Source organism: Oncorhynchus clarkii, chromosome 2 (assembly GCF_045791955.1).
Source record: "Oncorhynchus clarkii lewisi isolate Uvic-CL-2024 chromosome 2, UVic_Ocla_1.0, whole genome shotgun sequence".
Lineage (NCBI taxonomy): Eukaryota > Metazoa > Chordata > Actinopteri > Salmoniformes > Salmonidae > Oncorhynchus > Oncorhynchus clarkii.
The window spans coordinates 68,788,570-68,807,981 of NC_092148.1; the positions used below are offsets into that span (position 1 = coordinate 68,788,570).

Here is a 19,412-nt window from a genome sequence, read left to right on the forward strand (position 1 = left end):
CTACACACACACACAGGAATCAACTACACACACAAGTCACAACTACACACACACAGGTCACAACTACACACACACAGGACTCAACTACACACACAAGTCACAACTACACACACATAAGTCACACACACACACACAGGACTCAACTACACACACACAGGACTCAACTACACACACACAAGTCACAACTACACACACACAAGTCACAACTACACACACACAAGTCACAACTACACACACACAGGACTCAACTACACACACACGGGTCACAACTACACACACACACACAAGTCGCAACTACACACACACACAAGTCACAACTACACACACACACACACACACACACACACACACACACAGGTCACAACTATAATATACAGGCGAGAAACACACACACTGTCACAAAACACTCTCAATTCAATTCAAGGGACTTCATTGGCATGGAAAACATATGTTTACATTGCCAAAGTAATTGAAATGGATTAACAAAAGTGAAATGAACAATAAAAAGGGAACAGTAAATATTTCAAATGTCATATTATGTCTGTATACAGTGTTGTAGCGCTGTGCAAATAGTTAAAGTACAAAAGGGAAAAATAAATACATGTGGGTTGTATTTACAATGGTGTGTGTTCTTCACTGGTTGCCCTTTTCTTGTGGCAACAGGTCACAAATATTGCTGCTGTGATGCACACTGTGGTATTTCACCCAGTAGATATGGGAGTTTATCAAAATTGGATTTGTTTTCAAATGATTTGTGGATCTGTGTAATCTGAGGGAAATATGTGTCTCTAATATGGTCATACATTTGGCAGGAGGTTAGGAAGTGCAGCTCAGTTTCCACCTCATTTTGTGGGCAGTGTGTACATAGCCTGAGAGCCAGGTCTGCCTATGGTGGTCTCTCTCAATAGCAAGGCTATGCTCACTGAGACTGTACATTAGTCGAAGCTTTCCTTAATTCTGGGTCAGTCACAGTGGTCAGGTATTCTGCCACTGTGTATTGTCTGTTTAGGGCCAAATAGTTTCTCTCTCTCTCAGATTGCAGCAGTAAACGGAGCAGGTTTAAGCCCCCCCAGCTCAGAGGTTCGGATCACTACTGGAATCATAGGTACAGTGCTACATTTACACTACATAAGGGTGATTACTCATGAAACCAGGACAAAAAAAGAAAATTATCTGGAAATCTAATCCATAGAATGTTCCTTTGGAGGAAGGACATGAGTTCATGTTAATATCGGGAATTACAAATTGGATCCTAGCACTAAAAGTAGCAGACATCCCCCTTTGGAACTGTAGAGTATATATTGTTTGAGAATTAACAGAAATATACAGTTGAAGTCAGAAGTTTACTTGCACTTAGGTTGGAGTCATTAAAACTTGTTTTTCAACCACTCCACAAATCTCTTGACAAGTTGATGAGGACATCTACTTTGTGCATGACATAAGTAATTTTTCCAACAATTGTTTACAGACAGATTATTTCACTTATAATTCACTGTATCACAATTCCACTGGGTCAGAAGTTACATACACTATGTTGACTGTGCCTTTAAACAGCTTCTGATATGCTAATTGACATCATTTGAGTCAATTGGAGGTGTACCTGTGGATGTATTTCAAGGCCTACCTTCAAACTCAGTGCCTCTTTGCTTGACATCATGGGAAAATCAAATACATCCACAGGTACACCTCCAATTGAGTCATCAGAAGCTGACATCAGTTTCGGGAATTTTCCAAGCTGTTTAAAGGCACAGTCAACTTAGTGTATGTAAACTTCTGACCCACTGGAATTATGATACAGTGAAATAATCTGTCTGTAATCAATTGTTGGAAAAATTACTTGTCATGCACAAAGTAGATGTCCTAACCGACTTGCCAAAACTATAGTTTAACAAGACATTTGTGGAGTGGTTGAAAACGAGTTTTAATGACTCCATCTTAAGTGCATGTAAACTTCCGCCTTCCACTAAATATATCAACAATCCTTCCTCCAAAGGACCATTTTTAGGAATCCCGTAACCCATTCATAACCCCAACATGACCACTGCATAACTGCAACGTATGTGTGTGTGTGTGTGTGTAGCTCCTGCCAAGCCCACCCAGAGACCCCAGGCTGTGCTGGACCGAGGAGGAGTTGCCATGGTAACCTCCAGGAGCATCATTGTTCGCATGCCAGCCTGTTTCTACAGCGATGACAACGGACCAATCCGTAGCATCCAGATCATCGTGGCAGAATCTGGGGGTACGACATCACACGCACTAACATGCACAGACACACACATAAACATACAGTACATCTATCAGACAGAAAATATATCCAAAACTAAAATGTTTAGGAGCCGCTGCTTTAGGCCTAGTCTGAGATCTGTCTGTCTCTCTGTCTCAGTGATGGACAGCAGGAACCTAACCAACTGGAAGATCGCATTCCTCTCTCGTCCCGCCCCCTACCTGACTGACAATGGCTTCCCCAACCCACTCTGTGTGAGGGACGGCGAAAGCAGGGACACACACACACAAACCAGCAGACACAACAACTCACAGATTAGACACAGAATTGTGAGGGACAGGGTGCTGGACCGTAGAGACCACCAGGAAGACCACTATGTTATTGGAGAGGAGGGCAACTGTCTGACGGAGGAGTACAGTAACACACTCTGTAACGGACCCCTCAAACCAAACACTGTCTACGTGTGAGTATCCACAACACACACATGTAAACACACACACATACAAAGTTTAATACAGTGCATGTCTGTGTTGCAGATTTAAGTTCCGAGCCACCAACATCCGAGGCCAGTACACAGACTCTGACTACTCTGAGCATATCAGAACCGCAGGTAACCACTCCTCCCCTATTCTTTCCACAAACTCACACATACAGCTCTCCTCTCCAATGCAAAGCGATTCAACAACACCTCTGTCCATCCCCCCTCTCCCCCTTCTGTCTGTCAGTGGATGGGTTGTTGACCAGAGATGAACAGATCATTCTGGGAGTTCTCCTCTCCTTCTTCCTGGCTGTGCTACTCATCATCATCATCTATGCCTCTGTCAGGTAAACTCAATGTTCCTCTGATGGTTCTAGCTGACCAAGGTTTAAACCCAGCCAGCGGTATTCAGGTGTCTCAGAGCTTTTGACATGTTCCTCATCCAATGGCAGGATCCGTCAGCGTCAGAAGGAGGGAGGGACCTATTCTCCCCGGGAGGCGGAGATTACAGAGACCAAGTTTAAACTGGATCAGATGATCGCTGTGGCCGACCTGGAGCTGAAGGAAGAGAAGCTACACCGGTCAGTGTGTGTGTGTGTGTGTGTGTGCACCTACTTGTGCGTGTCTTTTTCCTCACACACACACACACACACACACACATACACACTCCCTCTCTATCACTCCATCCCAAAGGTTCACCCTCTGTAACATTATGTCCACTCTACCTCCAACACTCTTCCGACCTACCTGCATGCCTACAGACTGTGCTTGGCTGCTGTTAGCACACACACACACACACACACACACACACACACACACACACACACACACACACACACACACATAATCACAATCACAATCACACAACCACACACATGGCGGTCTGCCCACTCTCTCACTTTAACCCCTCTCTCACACTCTTCTCCAGGTATTCCTCCTTCTTCTTTAGGCGGAAGGAGATATTTGTCATCCAGTAAGTTGGTATTACCGATGTAGGATCTTCATTTGATCACTCTTTTGTTGCTGCAAACTTGTAGTGTATTTTAGTTTTAAAAATGTTTTTAACTTCCACTTTTAAATTTCTGACTTGATTTGCCCTAATGAAAAGTGTATCAAGCCCTGCAAAAACGTCCATTAATTATAATCCACGTAATAATTCATTTTCTGTTTCTGCAGGATTATTTTCCTGCCTCAAATTAAGATCCTACATCTGTAGGCAGTGTGTTGTAGCTCTCCATGTGTGTGTTGCTGTGTTGCATTGCAGTGTGTTGTTGTCTCTCTCATTGCTTTAGTTTCGTAGTGAAGTGCTGTTATTCATTCAGTGTGTGAGTTTGTAACTGTAGAAAGTAGAGTCTGCCGTACTCACAGTGTGCTCGTGTGACTCACATTGTTCTGTCAACTCTGTTTCAGACTTCTCAGCTACAGAAAGTCTCTCAAGTAAGTCACCTGATGAGTGTGTATGTTGTGCTATGTGATTGTATTTGCTTGGAAATACTAGTTAGATGTGGATTGCTGCTCTGTGAAGGATTTCTCTTACCCATCTCTCTCTGTCTCTCAGGCCGGTCAATAAGAAGTCTTTTCTGCAGCATGTAGAGGATCTGTGTGCCAACGAGAACGCCAAGTTCCAGGAAGAGTTCGCAGTATGTAACTCTGTCCTCTGACCCCTGTAAAAACCTGTGTGTGTGTGCGTGCCTGCATGTATGTGCGTGCGTGTTTGTGTGTCTGAGTGTAGTCTGACAGTGTTAACCCTGTCCTTTCCAGGAGCTACCCAAACTGCTGCACGACCTGGCTACATCAGACGCTGACCTTCCCTGGAACAGATCCACGAACCGCTTCACTAACATCAAACCCTGTATGAGCACACATGCATGCACACACACTAAGCGTAACAAACACACACAGCCTAACACACTCTCTCCTCTACAGACAACAACAACCGTGTTAAGCTGCTGTCTGAACCTGGCTTGCCTGGATCTGACTACATCAACGCTAGCTTCATCTCAGTGAGTCTCACACACACACACACACACACACACACACACACACACACACACACCACACTGTTAAAGGAATTTATTATTGATAAAAATCCCTTAACACACACACACACAGGAAAGAGAACACTCGTGCTTTTAGAGAAAATGTCATTACCTCTTGAACCTTGCCTTCTAAACACTCCAACTTTTGTTTACTACAAAACTGGAGACTTGTGGGTTTGATCCCAGGCTGTGTCACAACCGGCTGTGAACGGGAGACCCATGGGGCAGCGCACAATTGGCCCAGCGTCGTCCAGGTTAGGGGAGGGTTTGGCCGGCTGGGATTTCCTTGTCTCATCGTGCTCTAGTGACTCCTTGTGGCGGGCCCAGTGCCTGCAAGCTGATCAGTTCCTCCGTCACATTGGTGCGACTGGCTTCCGGCTTAAGTAAGCAGTGGGTCAAGAAGCAGTGCGGTTTGGCAGGGTCGTGTTTTAGAGGACGCATGGCTCTTGACCTTTGCTTCTCCCGAGTCCGTAGGGGAGGTGCAGCGATGAGACAAGATCGTAACTACCAGTAAAAAATGACATAAAAACAACTAAAAATAACTGGAGACTTGCGACTTTGCTCAGTTCTGACTGTAAGATTCTCTCTCTTGCTGCATCTCCTTCTCCCTCAATAGGGCTATCTGTGTCCCAGTGAGTTCATAGCGACCCAGGGTCCTCTCCCCGGTACTGTGGCTGACTTCTGGAGGATGATCTGGGAGACTCGCACACAAACCATTGCTATGCTCACACAGTGCTATGAGAAAGGAAGGGTAAGGACCGGACCAAGGTTCTAGTAGTGTCAGGGTTGAATGTCTGTTTAGATCCGCTGTCACCATTTGTGTGTGTGTGTAGATCCGGTGTCACCAGTACTGGCCAGAAGATAATAAGCCGGTGACAGTATTTGGGGACATCATCATCACCAAGTTGACAGAGGACGTCTATCCTGACTGGACCGTCAGAGCTCTCAAAGTGGAGAGGGTAACACATACACACACATACACACACGAGAACCCCAGAAGAACTACGTTTTCACAGTTTCCCTCTTGATAATCAAAACATTGTTCTCCCCCTCGCTCTCTTTCTTTCTCCCCCTAGCATGGGGACTACATGGTGGTTCACCACTTCAACTACACCTCCTGGCCAGAGCATGGTGTACCCGAGTCCAGCACCACACTCATACAGTTTGTTCGAGCCATCAGAGCCAACAGGCATGAGAACACTACTATAGTGGTGCACTGCAGTGCTGGCGTGGGCAGGACAGGAGTGTTTATAGCGCTGGATCACCTGATCCAACACGTCAGTGATCACGACTTTGTGGACATCTACGGTCTGGTGGCTGAACTACGCAGTGAGAGGATGTGTATGGTGCAGAACTTGGTGAGAAATATATCTTTATACAACATGTATCATAAAATAATTAAATATTCTGACTGTGATATGGATATGATACCTTATAGTATGACCTCGTTTCCCCCTGTTGTCCTGATGTATTCAAACCTGTAGAGAGCCTGACATAATCTTACCAAGTGTATGCATGCATGTCCCCAGGCCCAGTACATGTTCCTACACCAGAGTACTCTGGACCTGCTGAACAGTAAAGGAAACAGCCAGTCCATCTGGTTCGTTAACTACTCTGCTCTGGAGAAGATGGACTCACTGGACGCTATGGAGGGTGAGCAGACGCGCACACACACACACACACACACACACACACACACACACACACACACACATACGCTAGCAGACACACACACACACACACACACACATACGCTAGCAGACACACACACACACACACACACACACACACACACACACATACGCTAGCACACACACACACACACACACACACACATACGCTAGCACACACACACACACATACGCTAGCACACACACACACACACACACACACACACATACGCTAGCACACACACACACACACACACACACACACACACACACACACACACATACGCTAGCAGACACACACACACACACACACACACACACACACACACACACACACACACACACACACACACACACATACGCTAGCAGACACACAAGTCATAAACGCTCATTTCACATTTCTACTCTTTTGTTCTCTTGCAGGTGATGTTGAACTGGAATGGGAGGAGACTACGATGTAAAGGCTGAGAACTTCTCAGTCAACTTCACACCTGATAAACACACCTATTCCTGAGTCATGGGGCCAAATCCTGGACATACTGACTGTTTGTCAGATGGATTGGTCAACCAAAGATAGAGGGAGGGAGGGAGGGAGGGAGGGAGGGAGGGAGGGAGGGAGGGAGGGAGGGAGGGAGGGAGGGAGGGAGGGAGAAGTTGCCCTTTTCTGGCAGGAGAGTCAAAAGCACCCAACAGAACCTTGGTGGTTCCCTGGCCTGAATCAACACACCATTGCAACCCTCTTGGAGCCCTGCATCTTTTCTATGTCCTCAGGCAGAACAGAAATAGTGGGAGATACATGTGTATATATATTTAGTAGGGCTGTCAGAGTTAACCAGTTAACTCAAGTTCACTTTTTGTCATTTTAGTGCACACATTTTTTTGTTATCGCGTTTAATCACGTCTGAAAGTGTTGAAAATAGACTGAAAACATCCTAAATACATCATGCCTACAGCTAAAAACCACAATGCGATGTCCAAACAAGTTAACATTGAGGTTAAAGAACATGTGTTTTATCAATTTACCTGATTGCTGTTGCTTTGGACAAACTCAAGACATCAATATTCTTGTAATGCTTTTTGTATGAATAATCTTAAATTACAGCCCAATTTTAGCAATGCCGATTAATCACAGCAAATCCTGCGATTAACGCGATTACATTTTCTTTCTTAATTTGACAGCCCTAATATATAGGCTATATATATCACACATGTAAGTATACAGGTATCTTGCACTAGTCATACCACTGTGTATTTTATTATATTCTTGTATCATGTTTTTGTACATTTAAGTTGTTCAGCCAAATAAGTGTTGTCACTGTGTTCATATGTTTGTGTCACTGTGTTACTATGTTTATATCACATGTTACAATGTTACTATCATCGTGTTTGGGGGATAATATATTTGTGGGGTGTTATGGTTTATTTCATGTATTTTCTCTGAGTGTTCTACATCTGTGTTTTGGACAAGTAAAATCAACTCCCCTACTCACCTATCTGTCTTATCAGTCTGCATATCTATGGATCTATCGCTCTGTTGGTCTGTCTGTCATCTTGTGCAATGTGAGCTGTTTAGTGGACAAGAAATTACACCCTGAGAAAGCCTGAGAAACTGTGTATACAGTATAACACACACACACACACACACACACACATACACATACACACACACAGGACTCAAGGCAGAGTACAAACTACTTTATTCTTTAATTAATTTCAAACAAATCTTTAGAAATATTCCAGTAGTAAACACTTGTTATAAACATGATATTCTCTTAGTAAATACTTTATAAGTGTGTCGGTGCACAGGTGCTCATTAGTGTAACACATCTCCAAGAAGGACAGGTGAGCCAGACTCAGAGCTAGGGTTAGGGCGGTAATTTTAGAACATGCTAAAATGTCTACTATGATTCCTGCTTATTTTCCACTAAACCATCTAATGCTTACGTTAGCGCGATCACAGCCACAGTATAACTCTAACTATGATAATTTAGTGATGTCATCTCTGTGTATGTTTCCATGGTTACTGTTCTGCCTGTTCTGTCTCCTGTGGTAACAGTGGGTTCTGTTGCGCCCATAGTTGGGAAAAAAAATATTTTTTTTCTTATCCAAGTGAAATACAATTTCCTCCCCTCTGTATAAATACACACATCAGCACTGTGTCCGTTATTTCTATGTTAAATCTATAAATCACCTATATACACATATCCATTATTCTTCTGTACTCTAATATGGTGCGATACTTAGAGGACAGCCTCAGTGGGTCACCGCGTGTCACAGCCCTCAGAGAGAGGGGAAGGAAGAGATGTTACACCAATCAGTAATAATAATCAAACATATGTAATACAAACATATGTAATACTCTGACAAATATCCTTCTCTGGTTTAATGTGTGTGTGTGTGTGTGTGTGTGTGTGTGTGTGTGTGTGTGTGTGTGTGTGTGTGTGTGTGTGTGTGTGTGTGTGTGTGTGTGCATGCGCGTGCGTGTGTGTGTGTGTGTGTGTGTATACTGGTTGTGTATATACATCCCTGTGGGACAAGCAGTCCAGTGAAGAGTAGAATCATGTGAGAATGAATAAAGAATGGGTATAGATTCACAACGTGAGACTAAATATTCAACAGGACTAATAAGCTAGAATGTTAGAACATGATCAATTAATAAGATTCAACATTAATGTTTTTATGAACTAATCATATGAACATCATTAATAAGATTAAAAGTTGACAAGTAGCAGATCAAATAAGATTGTCGTCAGTACTGGTGTTTACCTGAGTGTGAGGCTTGGACCCATGTAACAAAACCTCAGAGATGATAACAATGGTATTCACACACGCCCGCATACAAGCGCGCGCACACACACACACACACACACACACACTGTCACACACTATCACACCCCGATACCTTCACATGCACACACACTCCCACACAGATATAGAAGTCAGACACTGTAAACCAGGACTCAGTCTTCCCTCCCTGCTGCTCTGACATACTCACTTCTTCAGGATCAAAAGTAGTTTTAGCATCTCATTATCATCTTATAACACAAAACACAGAGTGCCAAGGAGGAAAGCTAAAACCCTAGGTGAGAGTTGATGATGTGATGGAGGTGATACAGTTGAAGTCAGAAGTTTACATACACTAGGTTGGAGTCATTAAAACTCGTTTTTCAACCACTCCACAAATCTCTTGTTAACAAACTATAGTTTTGGCAAGTCGGTTCGGACATCTACTTTGTGCATGACACAAGTAATTTTTCCAACAATTGTTTATAGAAGGATTATTTCGCTTATAATTCACTGTATCACAATTCCAGTGGGTCAGAAGTTTACATACACTAAGTTGACTGTGCCTTTAAGCAGCTTGGAAAATTCCAGAAAATGATGTCATGGCTTCAGAAGCTTCTGATAGGTTAATTGACATAATTTGAGTCAATTGGAGGTGTACCTGTGGATGTATTTGAAGGCCTACCTTCAAACTCAGTGCCTATTTTCTTGACATCCTGGGAAAATCAAAAGAAATCAGCCAAGACCTCAGAAAAACAATTGTAAACCTCCACAAGTCTGGTTCATCCTTGGGAGCAATTTCCAAATGCCTGAAGGTACCACGTTCATCTGTACAAACAATAATATGCAAGTAAAAACACCATGGGACCACGCAGCCGTCATACCACTCAGGAAGGAGATTAATTCTGTCTCCTAGAGATGAGTGTACTTTGGTGCGAAAAGTGCAAATCAATTCCAGAACAACAGCAAAGGACCTTGTGAAGATGCTGGAGGAAACAAGTACAAAAGTATCTATATTCACAGTAAAACGAGTCCTATATCGACAGAACCTGAATGGCCGCTCAGCAAGGAAGAAGCCACTGCTCCAAAACTGCCATAAAAAAACTGCACATGGGGACAAAGATCGTACTTTTTGGAGAAATGTCCTCTGGTCTGATGAAACAAAATATAACTGTTTGGCCATAATGACCATTGTTATGTTTGGAGGAAAAAGGTGGAAGCTTGCAAGCCGAAGAACACCATCCCAACCTTGAAGCACGGGGGTGGCAGCATCATGTTGTGTGGGTGCTTTGCTGCAGCAGGGACTGGTGCACTTCACAAAATAGATGGCATCATGAGGGAGGAAAAGTATGTGGCTATATTGAAGCAACATCTCAAGACATCAGTCAGGAAGTTAAAGCTTGGTCGCAAATGGGTCTTCCAAATGGACAATGACCCCAAGCAAAGTTTGGGTTTCCAAAAGTTTCCAAAGTTGTGGCAAAATGGCTTAAGGACAACAAAGTCAAGGTATTGGAGTGGCCATCACAAAGCCCTGACCTTAATCCTATTGAGGGCAGAACTGAAAAAGCATGTGCGAGCAAGGAGGCCTACAAACCTGATTCAGTTACACCAGCTCTGTCAGGAGGAATGGGCCAAAATTCACCCAATTTATTGTGGGAAGCTTGTGGAAGGCTACCCAAAACGTTTGACCCAAGTTAAACAATTTCTAGGCAATGTTACCAAATACTAATTGAGTGTATGTAAACTTCTGACCCACTGGGAATGTGTTGAACAAAATCAAATCTGAAATAAATAATTCTCTCTACTATAATTCTGACATTTCACATTCTTAAAATAAAGTGGTGATTCTAACTGACCTAAGACAGGGAATTTGTACTAGGATTAATGTCAGGAATTGTGAAAAACGTTTAAATGTATTTGGCTAAGGTGTATGTAAACTTCCGACTTCAACTGTATGTCTCTATGTCCAGACAGTTCCATTCACTGGGAGGAATTCCTTTTGTTGCATCAGCTGTGTGATATCAGGGCAGGGTTATGATTAGGGGGTGAGAGGGGCATCCTAGAGTGTTCTTTCTAAAGCCAGGTACAGATATAGATATGTACAGATAACACTGTGTCACAAGAGCTGTCAGATTAGAAAATCTGTCTTTAGAAATGTTGTCAAAACTACATCATAATCCAAAATACACATTACATCGTTAGATGACTTTGAATTTATATTGATTTGAAACCTCTCCATTTTCTCCCACTCTATTTCTCGGCTTATTCCCTCTCTCTCAGCTGACTTCCTTACCTCCCTCTTTCTCTTCCTCCCTTCCTCGTCTCACCCTTTCCCTCTCTATCTTTGTCTATGAGTGTTTGTGTTGTGTGTGTTTCTCCCAGTATATCACTGTTTAACAAAAGTTCAGAGGACAGAGGATTAGGTGTGGTAGGATCCGGGGACATATGTCAGACGAGGCTGCGGGAACCACTAGAGTTGCGTCTGCGCAGGGGGTGAGGAAGGGTGTGTGGAAGGGGGTAGGGGGAGTCGGGGGGACAGTACTGGTGGGGGTGGTTGTAGGGGGGAGGAGGGGGAGGCAGAGGGGGCTCAGATCCCTCTCTGATCCGTACTGGTGTGGACATCGCTGATTGGATGAGGCGGTGGTGGGAGGCGGGGCTTCCTTGACTGAGGAAGGCTTCCATTCGCCCCTGGCCGCTCTGGTCCACAACAATCACCTTGACGATCTGCTGGCATTGAATGAGGGTGTCTGGGCGGAGTTCTCCAGGGTGGGTGGGGCTAAGCATTGCCAGGGGTGCTGCCAGAGCCAGTTGGGTGGAGTCAGGACTGGTCACATGGTAGGTCTGAAGCAGCCTATCAGGGCTGGCCTGGGTCATGTGGTAGGTCTGCAGCAGCCTATTGTGAATTGACACCTAGTTTAGAAACAGCCAGAGAATGGCATGAGGAGTTACCAGCCTGAACGCAGCCTACAGCAGCCCTCTGGTGGGTTAGACACAATGGCAGCATGCAGGGAGCGAACACACACACAATGTCTCCCTAACAAAGATTTTTACATTTACATAATTTAGCAGACACTCTTATCCGCAGCAATTTACTGGAGCATAGGCACATTGACAGATTTTTCACCAAGTCGGCTCGGGGGTTAGAATCAGCGACCTTTCGGTTACTGGCCCAACTCTCTCAACCACTATGCTACCTGCTGCCAAGATATATGCAACTCTAAAGGACTGACTAAGAATTAGGGCTTGGTGGGGAGGTTGGGTTGGGAGCTGCTAGTTCTGTAGAGAGGTCATTTAGAGTGGAGGAACTGGGCTCGATTCAAATCAAATTGTATTTTTCACATGCGCTGAATACAACCAGTGTACACATTACAGTGAAATGCTTCCTTAGAAAACCTGAACTAACAATGCAGTTTTAAGAAAAAATAAGTTTTAAGAAAGTATTTACTAAATAAACTGAAGAAAACAATAAAAAATGTAAATTAAAGAGCAACCATAAAATAACAGTAACAAGGCTATATACAGGGGGTACCGGTACAGAGTCAATGTTCAGGAGCACCGGTTAGTTGAGGTAATTGAGGTAATATGTATGAGAATGGGGGCGTGTTCGGCCCTCCTTTTCCTGTAGTCCACGATCATCTCCTTTGACTTGATCACGTTGAGGGAGTGGTTGTTATCCTGGCACCACATTGCCAGGTCTCTGACCTCCTCCCTATAGGCTGTCTCATTGTTGTCGGTGATCAGGCATACCACTGTTGTGTTGTTGGCAAACTAAATGATGGTGTTGGAGTCGTGCTTGGCCATGCAGTAATGGGTGAACAGGGAGTACAGAGGGGACTAAGCACGCACCCCTGAGGGGCTCCCGTGTTGAGGATCAGCATGGCAGATGTGTTGTTCCTTAACATTACCACCTGGGGAGCGGGCCGTCAGGAATTCCAGGATTCAGTTGCAGAGAGGGCTGTTTAATTCCAGGGTCCTTAGCTTAGTTATGAGCGTTGAAGGCACTGTTGTGTTGAACTAAATGGTGCTCTCATGCATGCTTCAGTGTTGCTGTAGTCAATGAATAGCATTCTCACGTAGGTGTTCCTTTTGTCCATGTGGGAAAGGTCAGTGTGGAGTGCAATAGAGATTGCGTCATCAGTGGATCTGTTGGGGCGATATGCAAATTGGAGTGGGTCTAGGGTGTCTGGGATAATGGAGTTGATGTGAGTCATGACCAGCCTTTCAAAGCACTTCATGACTACAGACGTGAGTGCTACAGGGCGGTAGTCATTTAGGCATGTTACCTTGGTGTTCTAGGGGGCATGGACTATGATGGTCTGCTTGAAATATGTTGCTATTACAGACTCAGTCAGGGACAAGTTGAAAATGTCAGTGAAGACACTTGCCAGTTGGTCAGTGCATGCTCGGAGTATACGTCCTGGTAATCCATTTGGCCCTCCGGCCTTGTGAATGTTGACCTGTTTATTGGTCATACTCACATCGGCTACGGAGAGCTTGATCACACAGTCATCCGGAACAGCTGGTGCTCTCATGCATGCTTCAGTGTTGCTTGCCTTGAAGGCGCATAGAAGTAATTTAGCTTGTCTGGTAGTCACAGGGCAGCTCACGGCTGTGCTTCCCTTTGTAGTCCGTAATAGTTTACAAGCCCTGCCACATCGGACGAGCATTGAAGCCGTTGTAGTAGGATTCAATCTTAGTCCTGTATTGACGCTTTGCCTTCGTCGGAGGGCATAGCGGGATTTCTTATCAGCGTCCGGGTTAGAGTCCCGTTCCTTGAAAGCGGCAGCTCTACCCTTTAGCTCAGTGCAAATGTTGCATGTAATCCTTGGCTTCTGGTTGGGGTATGTACGTACGGTCACTGTGGGGACGACATCATCAATGCACTTACTGATGAAGCCAGTGACTGATGTGGTGAACTCCTCAATGCCATCGGAAGAATCCCAGAACATATTCCAGTCTGTACTAGCAAAATAGTCCTGTAGCTTAGCATCTGCGTCATCTAGCCACTTCCATATTATGGTACTTCCTGCTTTAGTTTTTGCTTGTAAGCAGGAATCAGGAGGATATATTTATGTTCAGATTTGCCAATTGGAGGGCTAGGGAGTGCTTTGTACACGTCTCTGAGTGTGGAGTAAAGGTGGTCTAGAGTTTTCTCTGGTTGAAAATGTAACATGCTGGTAGAAATTAAGTAAAATGGATTTAAGTTTCCCTGCATTAATGTCCCGGCCACTAGGAGCGCCACCTCTGGATGAGCATTTTCTTGCATTGGTTTGTGGTGGTAAGTAGATGAAATATATAGATGAAAACTCTCTTAGTACATAGTGTGGTCTACAGCTGAGATACTCTACCTCAGGCGAGTAAAACCTTGAGACTTCATTAATATTAGACTTTGTGCACCAGCTGTTATTGACAAATAGACACAGACCGCCACCCTTTGTCTATCTGTTCTATCTTGCCGATGCACGGAAAACCCAGTCAGCTGTATGTTATCCATGTCGTCATTCAACCACGAATGGGTGAAACATAAAATATTACAGTTTTTAATGTCCCGTTGATAGGATAGTCTTGATCCGAGCTCATCCAGTTTATTATCCAATGATTGATTGCACGTTGGCTAATAGGACTGATGTTAGAGGAGGTTACCCACTCGCCGTCAGATTCTTATAAGGCACCCCGACCTATATCTCTGTCTCTTCTTAATGCAAATGACGGGGATTTGGACCTTGTCTGGTGTCTGAAGTAAATACTTTGCGTCCGACTCGTTACGAGGTGGGTAATCGCTGTTCTGATATCCAGAAGCTCTTTTCGGTCATAAGAGATGGTGGCAGAAACATTATGTACAAAATAAGTTACAAATAATGCAAAAAAACACACAATAGCACAACTGGTTAGGAGCCCGTAAAACGGCAGCAATCTCCTCCAGCGCCATTTTAAAAATCATACGCATGCATGCATGCATACACAGACACGCGCATCAACCCTGAGTCTGGCCATGGAGATGGTTTTCTAGCAGGGCCAACAGGGCTTAGAAAAGCTTATGATGGCTGGGAAGCAGATGTTCTGTTAGCAGGAGGCTAATAGCTCACCGTGCATTAGCAGGTGGCTAATAGTTCATTACTGCCCCCTGTTAGCAGAAAGCTGAAGGTTAAATCTAGCCCTGCAGTTGTGGCTGTGTCGCTCTGAGTCACACAGAGCTGGAGGGAGATGACGAGGGTCTCCTTTACTCCTCACCTGTCTGTATCTTTGCTAACAAAAATACACTGTGTGTATGTGACTCACCTCCACAGTGTTGTTGCTAGTCTTGTCATACGGATCTTTCTGGGCTGAGGGGAGAAACACAGAAGTGACACTCAGAGACACAGAGTGGTGTGTGGTGCTAGTTGCTAACTTAGTGTTTGTTTGTTACCTGTGGGGGATCCTGTGTGTCGACTGAGTGTGCCCATCTGTCCTCCGTTGGTGTGGGGGGTGTGAGTCTGCACCCCCTGTTCTCTCTTCAGCTCCCCTGTAGACAGTGATATATTACCATATATTACATAAAGCATGTGTGTGCATGTGCGTGTATGTGCGTGTAACGTGTGTGTGTGTGCTCACATTGAATGTGTATCTGCTCCATCTCGTTGACCTCAGTGATGGACTCTCGTAGCTCCTCTGTGAACTTCCTGAGCTCCTCTCCACTGGGGGAGCAGAAACTCACCATCTGCTTCTTCTCTGACGAGAACGGACTCAACATGGTGATGCCATGAGCATAGTCTGGACACACGCACGCACGCACGCACGCACGCACGCACGCACGCACGCACGCACGCACACACACACACACACACACACACACACACACACACACACACACACACACACACACACACACACACACACACACACAGTTAGCTATGTGAGTAGAATGGTGATGCCACTGATATAGTCTGGACTCTGGACAATGTCACAGCTCATAATTAGCTATGTATGTAGAAGTACAGTGTTATAGTATAGTAGTAGTAGTGGTAGTAGTAGTAGTATTGGACAGTAGTAGTAGTAGTAGTAGTAGTAGTAGTAGTAGTAGTAGTAGTAGTAGTAGTAGTAGTAGTAGTGTAGTAGTATTGGACAGTAGTAGTAGTAGTAGTAGTAGTAGTAGTAGTAGTAGTAGTAGTAGTAATAGTAGTAGTAGTAGTAATAGTGGTAGTATTAGTAATTAGTATTAGTAATAGTAATAGTAGTAGTAGTAGTAGTAGTAGTAGTAGTGTAGTAGTATTGGACAGTAGTAGTAGTAGTAGTAGTAGTAGTAGTAGTAGTAATAGTGGTAGTAGTAGTAGTAGTAGTAGTAGTAGTAGTAGTAGTAGTAGTAGTAGTAGTGGTAGTAGTAGTAGTAGTAGTAGTGGTAGTAGTAGTAGTAGTAGTATTGGACAGTATTAGTAGTAGTAGTAGTAGTAGTGGTAGTAGTAGTAGTAGTATTGGACAGTAGTAGTAGTAGTAGTAGTAGTAGTAGTAGTAGTATTGGACAGTATTAGTAGTATTAGTAGTAGTAGAAGTATTAGTAGTAGTAGTAGTAGTAGTAGTAGTAGTAGTAATAGTGGTAGTAGTAGTAGTAGTAGTATTGGACAGTATTAGTAGTATTAGCAGTAGTAGAAGTATTAGTATTAGTAGTAGTAGTAGTAGTAGTAGTAGTAGTATTAGTAGTAGTAGTAGTAGTAGTAGTAGTAGTAGTAGTAGTAATAGTATAGAAATTACATTCGTTACTGAAGAGGTGGAATTGCATGCCCAGTAGACCCATGGCTTTACAGAAGGTGTAGGAGGCAGAAGTCTTCTTCTTGGGACACAGCTTCAGGATCTGTGTGAGGAAATAGCAGAATGAACATAAGCTATACCATCAGTACACATACACATACTGTTACTACACAAAATAACACTACTCGCGTGCGTGTGTTTGCGGGTGCGTGCTTGTGTGTGTTCTCACAAGTATGAGGTCGTTGAACAGGAACACCTCTCTCTGGGTGTTGGCCAGTTTCTGTTTCAGGGGTTTGTTGAAGTCTGCCACCTCAAACAGACGACAGCAGCACACCAGCCTACGGTGGGGCACAGACAGAATCTACAAAGAAACACACACACACACCATGGGCTAAACACACACACACCACAGGCTAAACACACACACCATGAGGTTAACACACACACACACACCATGGGCTAAACACACACACACCACAGGCTAAACACACACACCATGAGGTTAACACACACACACACACCATGGGCTAAACACACACAGACCATGGGGTTAAAAAACACACACCACGGGCTTAACACACACACACACACACACACACACACACACACACCATGGGGTTAACCCACACACACCATGGGGTTAACCCACACACACACCATGGGTTAACAAACACACACACCACGGGCTTAACAAACACACACACCATGGGGTTAACACACACACACCATGGGGTTAACCCACACACACACCACGGGCTTAACAAACACACACACCATGGGGTTAACAAACACACACACCACGGGCTTAACAAACACACACACCATGGGTTAACAAACACACACACCACGGGTTTAACACACACACACCATGGGGTTAACCCACACACACACCACGGGCTTAACAAACACACACACCACGGGCTTAACAAACACACACACCATGGGTTAACAAACACACACACCACGGGTTTAACACACACACACCATGGGGTTAACCCACACACACACCATGGGGTTAACAAACACACACACCATGGGTTAACAAACACACACACCACGGGCTTAACAAACACACACACCATGGGGTTAACACACACACACCATGGGCTAAACACACACATATACACACACCATGGGGTTAACACACACACACCATGGACTAAACACACACATATACACACACCATGAGGTTAACACACACATACACCATGGGTTTAACACACACGCACCATGGGGTTAACACACACACACACACACCATGGGATTAACACACACACACACACCATGGGTTTAACACACACACACACCATGAGGTTAACACACACACCATGGGGTTAACCCACACACACACCACGGGCTTAACAAACACACACACCACGGGCTTAACAAACACACACACCATGGGTTAACAAACACACACACCACGGGTTTAACACACACACACCATGGGGTTAACCCACACACACACCACGGGCTTAACAAACACACACACCACGGGCTTAACAAACACACACACCATGGGTTAACAAACACACACACCACGGGTTTAACACACACACACCATGGGGTTAACCCACACACACACCATGGGGTTAACAAACACACACACCATGGGTTAACAAACACACACACCACGGGCTTAACAAACACACACACCATGGGGTTAACACACACACACCATGGGCTAAACACACACATATACACACACCATGGGGTTAACACACACACACCATGGACTAAACACACACATATACACACACCATGAGGTTAACACACACATACACCATGGGTTTAACACACACGCACCATGGGATTAACACACACACACACACCATGGGATTAACACACACACACACACCATGGGTTTAACACACACACACACCATGAGGTTAACACACGCACCATGGGGTTAACACACACACACACACCATGGGATTAACACACACACACACACCATGGGTTTAACACACACACACACCATGAGGTTAACACACACACCATGGGGTTAACCCACACACACACCACGGGCTTAACAAACACACACACCACGGGCTTAACAAACACACACACCATGGGTTAACAAACACACACACCACGGGTTTAACACACACACACCATGGGGTTAACCCACACACACACCACGGGCTTAACAAACACACACACCATGGGTTAACAAACACACACACCATGGGGTTAACAAACACACACACCATGGGGTTAACACACACACACCATGGGCTAAACACACACATATACACACACCATGGGGTTAACACACACACACCATGGACTAAACACACACATATACACACACCATGAGGTTAACACACACATACACCATGGGTTTAACACACACGCACCATGGGATTAACACACACACACACACCATGGGATTAACACACACACACACACCATGGGTTTAACACACACACACACCATGAGGTTAACACACGCACCATGGGATTAACACACACACTATGGAGTTAACAAACACA

At 44.5% G+C, this 19,412-nt stretch overlaps 2 protein-coding genes across 2 annotated transcripts in view; one reads left to right on the top strand and one right to left on the bottom strand.

The window, feature by feature from the left end:
- Positions 1 to 6,978, top strand: part of LOC139378035 (phosphatidylinositol phosphatase PTPRQ-like) — a 45,187-nt gene extending 38,209 nt beyond the window's left edge. The window contains exons 48-63 of the mRNA XM_071120553.1: positions 1,036 to 1,105; positions 2,081 to 2,239; positions 2,384 to 2,687; positions 2,761 to 2,834; positions 2,950 to 3,049; positions 3,155 to 3,283; positions 3,631 to 3,675; positions 4,113 to 4,139; positions 4,261 to 4,342; positions 4,464 to 4,554; positions 4,629 to 4,705; positions 5,358 to 5,492; positions 5,575 to 5,700; positions 5,818 to 6,099; positions 6,271 to 6,394; positions 6,835 to 6,978. Of these exons, the coding sequence (XP_070976654.1) occupies positions 1,036 to 1,105; positions 2,081 to 2,239; positions 2,384 to 2,687; positions 2,761 to 2,834; positions 2,950 to 3,049; positions 3,155 to 3,283; positions 3,631 to 3,675; positions 4,113 to 4,139; positions 4,261 to 4,342; positions 4,464 to 4,554; positions 4,629 to 4,705; positions 5,358 to 5,492; positions 5,575 to 5,700; positions 5,818 to 6,099; positions 6,271 to 6,394; positions 6,835 to 6,872 (1,863 nt within the window). The 3' untranslated portion in view covers positions 6,873 to 6,978. The remainder of the gene's footprint in view (positions 1 to 1,035; positions 1,106 to 2,080; positions 2,240 to 2,383; positions 2,688 to 2,760; positions 2,835 to 2,949; positions 3,050 to 3,154; positions 3,284 to 3,630; positions 3,676 to 4,112; positions 4,140 to 4,260; positions 4,343 to 4,463; positions 4,555 to 4,628; positions 4,706 to 5,357; positions 5,493 to 5,574; positions 5,701 to 5,817; positions 6,100 to 6,270; positions 6,395 to 6,834) is intronic.
- A 4,035-nt stretch (positions 6,979 to 11,013) lies between these two features.
- LOC139382270 (IQ motif and SEC7 domain-containing protein 3-like) overlaps positions 11,014 to 19,412 on the bottom strand; it is a 41,133-nt gene continuing 32,734 nt past the window's right edge. The window contains exons 10-15 of the mRNA XM_071126142.1: positions 17,147 to 17,278; positions 16,921 to 17,020; positions 15,787 to 15,945; positions 15,602 to 15,697; positions 15,475 to 15,518; positions 11,014 to 12,105 (exon numbers count right to left, since the gene is read on the bottom strand). Coding sequence (XP_070982243.1) covers positions 11,644 to 12,105; positions 15,475 to 15,518; positions 15,602 to 15,697; positions 15,787 to 15,945; positions 16,921 to 17,020; positions 17,147 to 17,278 — 993 coding nt within the window. The 3' untranslated portion in view covers positions 11,014 to 11,643. The remainder of the gene's footprint in view (positions 12,106 to 15,474; positions 15,519 to 15,601; positions 15,698 to 15,786; positions 15,946 to 16,920; positions 17,021 to 17,146; positions 17,279 to 19,412) is intronic.